Source organism: Mustela nigripes, chromosome 14, assembly GCF_022355385.1.
Source record: "Mustela nigripes isolate SB6536 chromosome 14, MUSNIG.SB6536, whole genome shotgun sequence".
Taxonomy (NCBI): domain Eukaryota; kingdom Metazoa; phylum Chordata; class Mammalia; order Carnivora; family Mustelidae; genus Mustela; species Mustela nigripes.
The window spans coordinates 24,393,460-24,403,933 of NC_081570.1; the positions used below are offsets into that span (position 1 = coordinate 24,393,460).

Below are 10,474 nucleotides of genomic sequence, written 5' to 3' on the forward strand. Positions count from 1 at the left end.
TGTCTGCCTCACTCAAGCTTTACCCCAGGGCATTCTCCCTTTGAAAGGGATAGGGGACCCACCACTGGTCATACAGACTTGATGGTGGTTCTTAATCCAACTTCTCCAGAAACTGACTGCTCCTGCGAGCTGGGATGAAGGTGGAGTAAATGTGGGTAGATGTGGGGGACGTGACGTTCCTTAGATCCCTTTTGTGAACCTGAGCTTAGACTGACCCCAGGAGACAGGGTGAAGGCAATAAAAGCTTGTCACCTGTATTAACCAATGCTTTTAAAATTTCCACTCATGCTGAGAAAATAAGTAGCAACATGTTTGGACAGGCTCTCTGTCTTGCTGTGAGGTAACTTTTGTCTAATGGATATTCTACAGTCCAGGCAAAAGCTTCAATACAGATTTGCTAAATATTTAGCTATTTGATGCTGTCTCATTCAGAGGTACTCTGGACCTGTACGTATCATTTTGTTTCTGTCCGGTAGAAAGCCTTTTGACTGGTAGTTGCTTATTTCCTTTTCAGCAAGGTGTTACTGCGGCCATCAGAGGTGTCAGAGACCAGGCTGCTTTCTCCTTAGTTCGTTTTATGTTATGGAAAGTGAGGAGGAGGAGAAATGGACCTTCTCTCAAAAGAATGGGGTCATTTTCTAGCCTGTTTTGAGCTTTTACAGGAAGAAAAAAAAAAAAACCCAGCCACCTAAAACTAGAAAGCAGGGATTGCTGCTTTACTTTGTGTTGTCCTGCTTTTCTAAGGGAAAACAGTTATTCCTGCGCTGATTCTGGGGTATGCTTGCTTCCTTCGTATGTCAGAGCACCTGTCACGAAAAAAAATTTCCACTTGTCACAGGAAGTATCAGCTAGCTGGTCAGTAGTGGAATTTCTTAATGAACAAAGCGCCTGCCTTGTCAATCCTCTCCACCTGTCCTCCCCCAGTGACAACTGGAACATGCCACAGACAGAAGATCTGAGCCTCCCCAGCACCCTCTGAAAGGGGGGTGGAATGTCATCTTTTGGACAACCTGTAAAACACTTCATGTGGTAGTCCTGAATCGTTACCGTTATCATTAAGGAACTATTCGTGTATGAGGATCTCCTTTGACTTAGCTTCAAGTGACACTTGAGGGTTAGGGAATCTAGTGCTGATGGAGTTTGGTGGGGCTGGAGCCAGGGGGTGTGTCCCAGTTATGGAAGCAGTTCATTCTTGGAGACCACTTAAAAGCAAAATCCAAAAACTCAAATCGGTTTAAAGAGGGTGAGAAGGAACACAGCAGTCTGAAATGTCACATGATTGCAGTGGTATGATAGGACGTATTTTTGTAGAGAGCTGAATTTGAGATCTTCAAAGTGGATTACAGATGAGGCCACCCTGAAAAGCCTGGGTTGAATGGACAGGATCAGAAAGAGGAAAGGACTCCTGCCACACGGAACCACCACCCTTTTTCCTCTGCCAGACCCTGACGCTTCCCTCTTGTTCCTAAGGAGGAAACCCCCCGGTTCCTACTCCAGGTGGTAGCTGGGCTCTGGAATCCTGTTCTTCACAAGGAGCACCCCCCAGAGAAGTAGCTGGCCCGAGGGGTTACTCGGTGACAAGGCAGGCCTTGCCTCTCGTCTGGCCATGCGTGGCCTGCAGGTCAGGCCTCTCAGTCTCCAAGAACTTGCCTACACCCATCCCAAGCTGTGAGGAATCTGCGTGTCTAGGTGGTGAAGAGGGGCCCCCATTCCAAGTCCTAGCTATAGGGTTCTCTGCATGACAGCTGGTCCAAGAAAAGCTCCGTTGTAGAACTTGGGGTTTTAGGGAGGTAACCACAGTGAATGGGGTTTATCTAAACCAGAAGTGTTCACTCCTCTCCCGTCTCCCTCGGGCCCTCAGCGGAGGTGCTAGAGACCCTGGTAAATCCCTGGCCCCCCACAGCTGTCTCTGGACCTGGCGTAGACTTAGGGGCTTCTCCGCCACATGGCACTAGACAGGCACACAGGACAGGGGGCCTGGCCAAGTACCTTTCTCGGGTGTGGTTTAAGAGTTCTGGGTGCCAATAGATTTCCCCTTTCCCACCCAGCCTTTAAGACTTGGCTTTCCTCCTCTCGAAACCCTCCAGAAGAGTCCACCCTAAGTCCCCCTCACCTGACCTCTCCTCTCCAGCTCTTGCTGGCTCTGGGCAGGAGTGTTCGAGGTGTCCCATTTATTCGTTTGCTCATTGGCTAATGACCTCATCACTCTACCTTTCAGCCTGCTGTTGGGATCCGAATGATGATGTTCCTTTAACCGCCCCAAACAGCATGCTGGGACTACTGAGCTGCCGCCAGCAGCTTCTGCAGATCTCTTCCCTTCCTTCCTCACCCTGGGGAGAAACCAAAACTGCATTCCTTTGGTCAGGGAAAACACCCAGCCCCACCCAGAGGGGAAAACCCTTCGTTCTAAAAACTGAGCACCAGCCCGCGTACCTGTGCAGCGAGGCAGCCTGAGCTTGGATTTGGGGGCCTCGGTAATAGGACGATGGAGGAGCTATTTTCTCCTCCTACACGTGCACCCCCATCTGTTCGAGATTTCCCTTCCAGCTCCAGCTTGGCTGGCAGGCATGTCCCTAAGAAGCTGCAGGCCAAAATGGAGAGAGAACTGACTCCCTCCTCCACACATCCTGACTTGCTGCCAATTGCCAGAAAAAGAGGGCAACATTTGGGCATTTACCAGAAGACAAGGATGTGCCTTTTCATTTGTCTTTTATTTTACATTTAAAAAGAGGTTATTGCTCTAACTGGATCAGAGGTAAGGACCTCTCCACTAAGGAGCCTTGGCCTTGCAGCCCCATTCAGCAGGGATGGAAGTCACAAGACAATGAGTGGAGCCTCATGCCCTTCCATGAGGAAGCCCTTAGTATTGCTGACATCTGCCTTTTATCCTGTCTCTCCTCCCTCCCTGTGCTGCCACGTCGGGGCCAAATAGAGTGGTGGCTGACCTAGCCGGGAGAGCTCTTGTAGACCGGAAGGAAGGGGCGGTCATTGGGTGATGGCTTTCAGCTCTCTGGCTGGGGGCCACTGCTCTTAACATTCAGTTCAACAGGTATTCCCTGAGCACCTACTGTGTGCCAGGCTTGTGCTAGGCGCAGTCCTCCCACACGCCTGTCCTTAGCCACCAACGGAAGACACAGAGGTCCAGCTCTTCCCATGCAGGCGTTCAGCAGCCATCACTTGTCAGTCCGAGGGAAGAGTCTGCCTTCCCTTATCAAGCACCATTTTGTTTTGTTTTGTTTTGTTTACCAGAAAGGGGCAGTGGAGAGAGAGACTGGACACCTCACACCACTCAGGCTCTAGGGAAGGACATGAGGACGCTGGGTAGCTTTCCCAGAACCCTGGATGAGATGGCAAGATACGGAGACCCCAGAGGCCAGGGCTGCTCTGATTTCCACGGTGATGGCTCAGGCCTGTCTTCCAGCACCTTCCACTCCAGAGCAGGTGACTCAGTAGCCCCCAGGATGTCCCACATGGACATACCTTTTCAGTTGCATAACCCAGCATTGTTCCAACTCCAAGAGACTCATCCTTAAGAAATGGGGCCAGTAACTGCTCCCAGGTCTCTTTCCCACTTCGTCTTAACAGTCGAATAAGGGCCAAAGAAGATGGAGGCTGCAGGCAATCAGCTTGGAGCATTCCTTTGCCCTCTGGAGTGAAGCCCTTCAGTCATGTTTTCCAAAAGAGACAAAATAGAACATCTCACACACTCGCCGAGTTGTGCATCGCACCACAAACAAGTCCGTGATGGCTGGATCCAGAAAAAGCTTGCTGGCAGCCATGACCCTGCCCCATGGCTTCTGCGATGGCTCTCGGTCTGAAAGACACAGCTGGAGTCAGTCTAGGTGCTTATCATCTCCCAGGAGCTTTGTGCATTTTCTTGAAGAGGAAGCCAGTCCAGGAGAGGCGAGGAGGCAGAAAGAAGGCTGTGTCTCATGCAGCTTTGCCTTTTCCAGAATGGGGCCAGGCCTTTTAGTTTTGTGGCTTGTTTATTTTTTGCAGAATTTGGGTTTGTAGTTCAGCCTCCTTCACCAAGACTAGTATGGGGAAGAGGGAGAACAGTGCAGCTAGCTGGGCCTCCCCCCACCGCAGTCCTCCCTGTCCCTGTGCCCATGGACCTGGAGACCAGCAGAGAAGAAAAATGAAATCCTTCTCCCTGCAGACAGGCAGTCATGCTTCAATGATGCTCACTGAGGGCTTGTTGGGAAACTGGGAGGAAAAAAATGAGAGAAGCAGCCAGGGCTAATCGAATAGACTTCTTGCAAAGTTGGAAGTAAGGGGAGGACACAAGAAGGAAGGGCTGCCACCTAAAAAGCCAGGCTTTCGTCCCACGTGGAAGGAAGGGAGTAGCCCTGTCTGCGTGTCTCGTCTCTCTGCCTTCTCAAACCCAGCCTTCGGCCTCACTCAGCGGCCAAGACTGGGTGCCGGGCCCTCGACCCCCCTGGCCCCCGGTTTCACCCCCAGCAGAGCCATCCCGCTGGCTGCTTCTCTCCCATCCTGTAGACCTGCCTCTGAGCGTGGCCTCGGCCCCTGACTGTCGACGTGCTTCTGGAGATGGGGGTTACTAAGAGGCTTCAGGAAAATGCGCCAGAAAGAAGCCAAGAGAGAGGACAGTAAGCCAGGGGGTGTGAGGAGATGGAAGGAGGAGGAAATGTGGAGAGGGCCAGATGTTTGTTTGTTGGCTAATCATCGTCAGAACCATGAGATCCTCCCACTTTTCTAGCGTTTCTTCCGAGCGGCTCAGAGCAAGCACTGACAAGGTTCTCATATCTGTTTTGCAGAAGAGGAAATGAAAGTGAGGCACCTGCTCAAGGTCACGCAACACGGCAGGGGCAGAAATGAGCCCAGAACCCCCTATTCATACTGTCCCACACCAACCAAGCATTCCACCCTCCCCACGCACTGCATTTTGTTAACCACCCTGGCCCCGGTACCCGGCAAAAGGAAAAGGTCCAAAATCCACGTGCAGTGTCCCTATGTCACAGCGGCAGTGGCTGAGCTCGGCTCTGCCCAGCCGCAGCCGCTCCTGGTGCTGAGCTGTCCCCTGCTGCAGCCCCAGGAGGGCCGCCCACCCGGCCCAAGATCTGCCCTCACCTTGCTGCGGAGGAGACCTCCCCCTTGGTGCTCTGGTGTGCTGGTTTCTGACGCGCTCTTGGTTTTCTCCTTGTTGTTATTGGGTTCATTGTCCTTGATAATGTCATACTGGCGGCAGAAGAGGGCAATGACGCCTGGGGGATGATGGCAGGATGGGGATGGGGGGACAGGGAGAGCAGTGAGAGGCCAGAGCTCGAATCCCGGCCACCTCCTTCATTCCTGCTGGCACCTTCTGAGCACCTGGTAGACACTGAGCTCCAGATGGCCTCTGTCCTGCACCGCTGCAATGGCCCGCCTCTGGCTCCTGTGTCTCCCTATTCCCCCAGCAGCCATCGCTTTCGCTGCTGCTGGGTTGAGCTTCCCACGACGCACATCTGATCCATCTCCCCCTTTCCTTCGCTACACCCCTGACAGCTCTCCGTTCCAGTTAGCGGAATAGACACAGTAACATCCGCTGAGCCCGGGCACGGTCACGGCTGATGCTGCCGAGCCCGAGGAGCGCCAGGAGGGCGCCTCTCGTTACCGTCACCGGGCTACCAGTGAGGACACCGATGCAGAGAGCCCAGGAACCTACTTGAAGTCCCACAGTGGGGGGGCCCGTATGTGCACTCCAGGGTCTGCGCTCTGCTAAATGCTCACGGTTAGCAAGCTACTAACATGGGAGCGTGATAGTTCTTGAAAGTCAAATGCGATGAAGGAAGCCAGCTCCAATGCCTCTAGGAGTCGTCTCCATTTTACCTCTGCTTTATGTATAGTGCTCTTTCCTGATCTACATGTTTTAGGTCCTGTCTTTTGACTTTTCCACCACGGTAGATACAGGCTAACATCTCCCCCAACTTCCTTTCCCGTCATCCTAACAGAAGTGTATCACAGTCTTGGGTTAGTCCACCATGTTTATATTGTTACGATTGTATTAATACTATGTATTTATAATGATATATAATGATATAGAATTATATATTTTATAATTCTATATCATTATATAATTATATATTTATAATGATATAAATGATAACGCACCACAAACCTCTTTTGTACAATCCTTTGGTTTTTTTTACCTTTTTTCTTTTTCTACAGGTGCCTGTTTTTCAATGTGCCTACAGAACGTTTTTTCCAAATGCTTCTACAATACAGGCTGTCCTTCAACCGCCATGCTAAGACAGCTTTGGCATGGTGTTCAAGTCTCTCAAAACGGACTCCAGCCAACTTTAGAGACTCGCCATCCTTGACTGTCCCCTTTCTACTTTCTCTCCGTCCACAGCTCCGCTGAGTCAGACTGAACTGAATTTGTTTCTTATACACCGTGTCAATAGAAACCTGTTCCTTATTTTTGGCTGCCTGGTAAGCTCCTATTCATCCTTCAAAGCTCAATCCCCATTTTTCCTCCTTTCTGTGTTTTTCCTAATTTCTCCTGCTAGCCCTAGAATTAAATCCCTCTCCCCTGCGCACATAGGAGGCACTCATCACACTGAATTATAGTCAAGTAGGGACTTGGCTTCTCCCAGGCCCAGTTTCTGCAAGCCCCGGGCTTAGTCGTGACTAGTACTATTATCTGGAACGGAGTGGCCCTTCAGAAAATGCTGGTTGAGTTAAGAACTGAGATGAAATGTGTTCTTTATCCTCGGGTAGCTCACAGACAAGTGGCAAAAGGGAGAGACATGAGCCCAATGACCTCATCTAAGAGGAGCCACAGGGAGAGACAAGCAGTGCCACGCTCACGGATGGACTAGGGAGATCCTAAGGAGGCGGACTCAGGACCCGGCTAGGAGGAGTAGGTTATGAGGCTGTCCCAACCCTGAGCCCCTGGAGGCCCGACACCCCAGAAGGAGGCATGGCTGCCACAGCCATGGCCGGAAGGCAAAGGGGCTTCGGGTGTGTCCGCCCCAGGAGCCCGAACTACTCCCAAGGGAGGGAAGGGCAAATGCTCAAACAACCTGTCCTCCACGGCAGCTAGCTCTCAATCCGCTAAGCTTCTCCGGAGAGGTAAGCCAGCGAATGGGTCCCATCTGGTCCCCAGAGCAGGACTTCGAGACTTCCATCACATCTCAGCTGCCTCTGCTTCTGGGAGAGAAGGGGCCTGGCCTGGGACTTCTGTTCCGCAGAGGCCAGGGACGGGAGGCACTCACCAGCCCACATGAACAGGACCACGACGATGATGAGCACCTCGCCGGTCCGCAGCTGTTGGCTGCTCCCCATCTCCTTCATGGTCACCTCATCTGTGGGGAGAGAGAGACACTGGCCCGAGGCTCTTTTCGTCCCCAGCCCCTGTTCTAGGGCCGGGCCCAGGATCTTAAGCGCTTATCTCTATAGGTGCCTGGACACCTAACAAGAGATTCTAGTACATGCTGATGGCTACTTGCAGCGGCGGCAACAGGGCTTGACCCAAAGCTGGAAGCTGATACCCTCACGGTCGGACACTAGGGTGACCTCCTCTCTCTCAGGTACTGCTTTAGTAGGCGCCAGGGGTCGGGGGTCCTGGGAGGTGGCGGAGGCTGCTGCTTTCCTCAAGCCACCCACTGCTCTGCCCCTGACCACCCCTCACCCCAGCCAGCCCCCCCAGCAGGGCTGGGGCCTGCCTTTGTTCTTGGATGCCATCTTCTCTGCCTCGCGTGGGGTCTTGAAGAGCACGGGCTCGCTGGCCGGACTCTGGCCCTGAATGGAGATGGCCTGCACGTGCACAATGTACTCGGTGTCCTCCTCCAGGTCCCAGAGGGCGCATGAGCGGGTGGTGGTGTTCACTTCCTGAATGAAGCGTAGCATCCGCACGTCCTTCTTCTGCCAAGGCAAGTGCCAGGCCCGCTGTCGGTGGCGCCCGGCCACCAACCCCACTGGGCCCCCCCTCCTGGTGGTGCCCAGGGCTCAGCTGACTATGGAGCTAAAGCCTTCCGCACATGAGTTTCCTCACACCCCTCGTCTCTGCAGGCGGCTAGGACCACTGCTAGATCCGTTTGACAGAGAGGGAGACGGTGCGGGTGCAGAAAACTTAGAAAAGCTGCCTAAGGCCGTCTCTCCAGTGAGAACTTGCACTGGGTCCCACACTCAGGTCTGCGTGAGATCAAAACCGGACTTTCGGTGCCCAGTTTCCAGTCAAAGGCCCCAGAACCTGCCTCACCAATCCATTTCCCGCTGGGGTCCCCATTCCAAGCCACATGTGCAATTCTTCTGCCTGTCTTCTCTTGCTCCTTTATTTCTTTTTCCTTTCCATTTCTGCACACCCGCCTCCCCATCCCCTGCTACTGTCTGGATGTGTCCTTCCCTCCCAGTCCCTCAAGGGTTACCTGCTGAGAGATGGCAAATCCAATGACGACCTCATCCTCCAGGACGTCCCAGCTCACCACTGCAGAGTTGGCCTTGAGGTGCCTGACAGTGACATTCACGGGGGCCGAGGGGCTGTCTGGGGGTGGGAAGGCACCTGAGCCTGAGCACCTCCTGCTGGGAGGCCCAGGCCCACGGTCTCCTAAGTGGGGACCTGGGGAAGGCCACAGAGTGGCAGAGGTTGGCACACGAGCCTCAGTTCATTAGTGCCTGAACAGTGAGGCCCAAGAGGCCCCAGGCTCCTCGTATCCAGGGTGGGAGCCTCCACTGGTCTCACTGGCCCTATCAGGGGTCCAAGCGAATGGAAGGGTGGGAAGGGGTGGGACAGGCACAGAGTGGGGGGATGGTGGGGGCCAAGGTTGCAGGTGCTGAAAGTCAGCTTGATGAAAAGCAGTCAAAAGGACTCCCAGTCTAGTGCTCTTTATATAATACCACACTGTCAGGTGAGTGACCTTGAGGGAAGGAGAAAGACCCAGAGGTCAAGAAGAACCAGGCTAGGGGCGCCTGGGTGGCTCAGTGGGTTAAGCCGCTGCCTTCGGCTCAGGTCATGATCTCAGGGTCCTGGGATCGAGTCCCACATCAGGCTCTCTGCTTGGCAGGGAGCCTGCTTCCCTCTCTCTCTCTCTCTCTGCCTGCCTCTCCATCTACTTGTGATTTCTCTCTGTCAAATAAATAAATAAAATCTTTAAAAAAAAATTAAAAAAAAAAAAAAAAGAAGAAGAACCAGGCTAGGGTGAGCCCTGGGTTCAGAGTGAGGATCAAGAGAAGAATCCCTGGTATCCCAGTGAGGCAGACAGAATGCAGCCTGGGGAGGGGTCTATGCGAGCTGCATCTCCATACTCTGCCAGCCCCGAGAGGCAGGTGGGGAGGTGATAGGGGAAGATGGGGTCACTCAGAGCAGGTTCTCCCAGGGGAGAGGCAGGAGTATGTAGGGTAGGCAGGGTCTTGACTTGGGAAGAGGATTGAAAGAGTCAGTCGAGAAAGGAGAAGAGGGAGGGTGACAGGGATGGTGGAGGTTAGGGCCGGAAGAACCTCTCTAGGAGAGGGGCCCTGGAGTCACACAGTGTGTATCTAAGTCTCCCAACAGGCGAGTGCGGTCAGGGGAAGACCTAGCTCTGAGCAGCACCCTTTGGCCCATACGAGAGTGGACCTGAGGCCCCAGGGGCTGGGCCTGGGGTGACAAAGCCATCTGTGGAGACAGAGACAGAGGGACACAGACAGGTGGCGGCAGACACAGAACCAGAAAACAGACAAGTGGGCTATCAGAGACAGACATAGAGAGGAAGCCGAGAGAGAGAGAGACAGAAAGCACTGAGCCACAGAGAGATGGGTAGAGGGAGCCATGAGAGAGGCGCCAGAAGCTAAAGGGACAGATACAGAGTGTCAGGAGAGGCTGGGCTGGGTGAGAATGAGGCCGGTTCTCGGGGCAGGCCTGACCCTGACTGCAGCAGGCTCAGGGGTCCACCCCACCCACCCCAGTCCTAGGATGCCTGTCCCCATCCCCCTCACACTTGCTCACGCAAACCAGGACCCCATCCTGCTTTGACCCGCAGAGTTCTCCTGCAGGGCTTTGAGGACAGGGAGGGAGGCCCAAGGTTGGGGGGGACTGGTGTCCTCAGCTGCTCCCCAGGCCAGAGAAGGGAGTTCAGCTCAGTCACCTGAGGCAAAGGCCTCCGGTCAGGGCCAGGGGATGACGGGACTAAGGGATCGCAAGACCCTAGACCCCAAGGCTGGGGTGGCCGGCCGGGGATCGGGAGCTGGAGGACAGGCCTGGGAGTCCAGAGGTGGGGGAGAGGCCGGGGCCAGGTTGGGGGGCGGGGAGCAGGAAGGGGGCCCGAGGACTCCCGCCCGCCCGCCCGCCTGCCCCGCGCCGAGCCCCCCAACCCGGGCCCCCTTACCCGCCTGCACCAGCGCGAGGCAGAAGCAGCCCAGCCACAGGCGGAGAGCGGCGCGGGGCGGCCCGGGGCGCATGGCGGCTCCTCTGGCCGGCCGGCCCGGGGCGGCGCAGGGGGACGCGGCTCCCGCGCCCGGCGGCCGCTGGCGCTGGCGCTCCCGCCCGCTGCCCGCC

General features: G+C 54.6%; 1 protein-coding gene across 2 annotated transcripts; it reads right to left on the reverse strand.

The window, feature by feature from the left end:
* Positions 1-4,239: 4,239 nt before the first annotated feature.
* FNDC5 (fibronectin type III domain containing 5) lies at positions 4,240-10,427 on the reverse strand. 2 transcript variants are annotated; one of them, XM_059377143.1, is made up of 6 exons: positions 10,305-10,427; positions 8,370-8,485; positions 7,668-7,833; positions 7,218-7,307; positions 5,092-5,225; positions 4,240-4,767 (listed from the first exon to the last, which is right to left on the reverse strand). In XM_059377143.1, exons 1-6 carry the CDS (start codon positions 10,375-10,377, stop codon positions 4,762-4,764), a joined length of 585 nt encoding a protein of 194 aa, XP_059233126.1. In that variant the 5' UTR covers positions 10,378-10,427; the 3' UTR covers positions 4,240-4,761. The 2 variants fall into 2 exon arrangements, with proteins under 2 accessions (XP_059233126.1, XP_059233125.1); XM_059377142.1 differs by having other exon boundaries at positions 7,668-7,866; positions 10,305-10,422.
* Between the last annotated feature and the right edge of the window lie 47 nt (positions 10,428-10,474).

Excerpts from the sequence above, each read along its gene's own strand:
- FNDC5 (XM_059377142.1), bottom strand. The coding sequence starts at position 10,377 with ATGCGCCCCGGGCCGCCCCGCGCCGCTCTCCGCCTGTGGCTGGGCTGC. Across the intron at positions 7,308-7,667 it reads GATGGCATCCAAGAACAAAG|ATGAGGTGACCATGAAGGAG; the intron begins GCAGGCCCCAGC and ends CTCTCCCCACAG. Across the intron at positions 5,226-7,217 it reads GGTCCTGTTCATGTGGGCTG|GCGTCATTGCCCTCTTCTGC; the intron begins GTGAGTGCCTCC and ends ATCATCCCCCAG.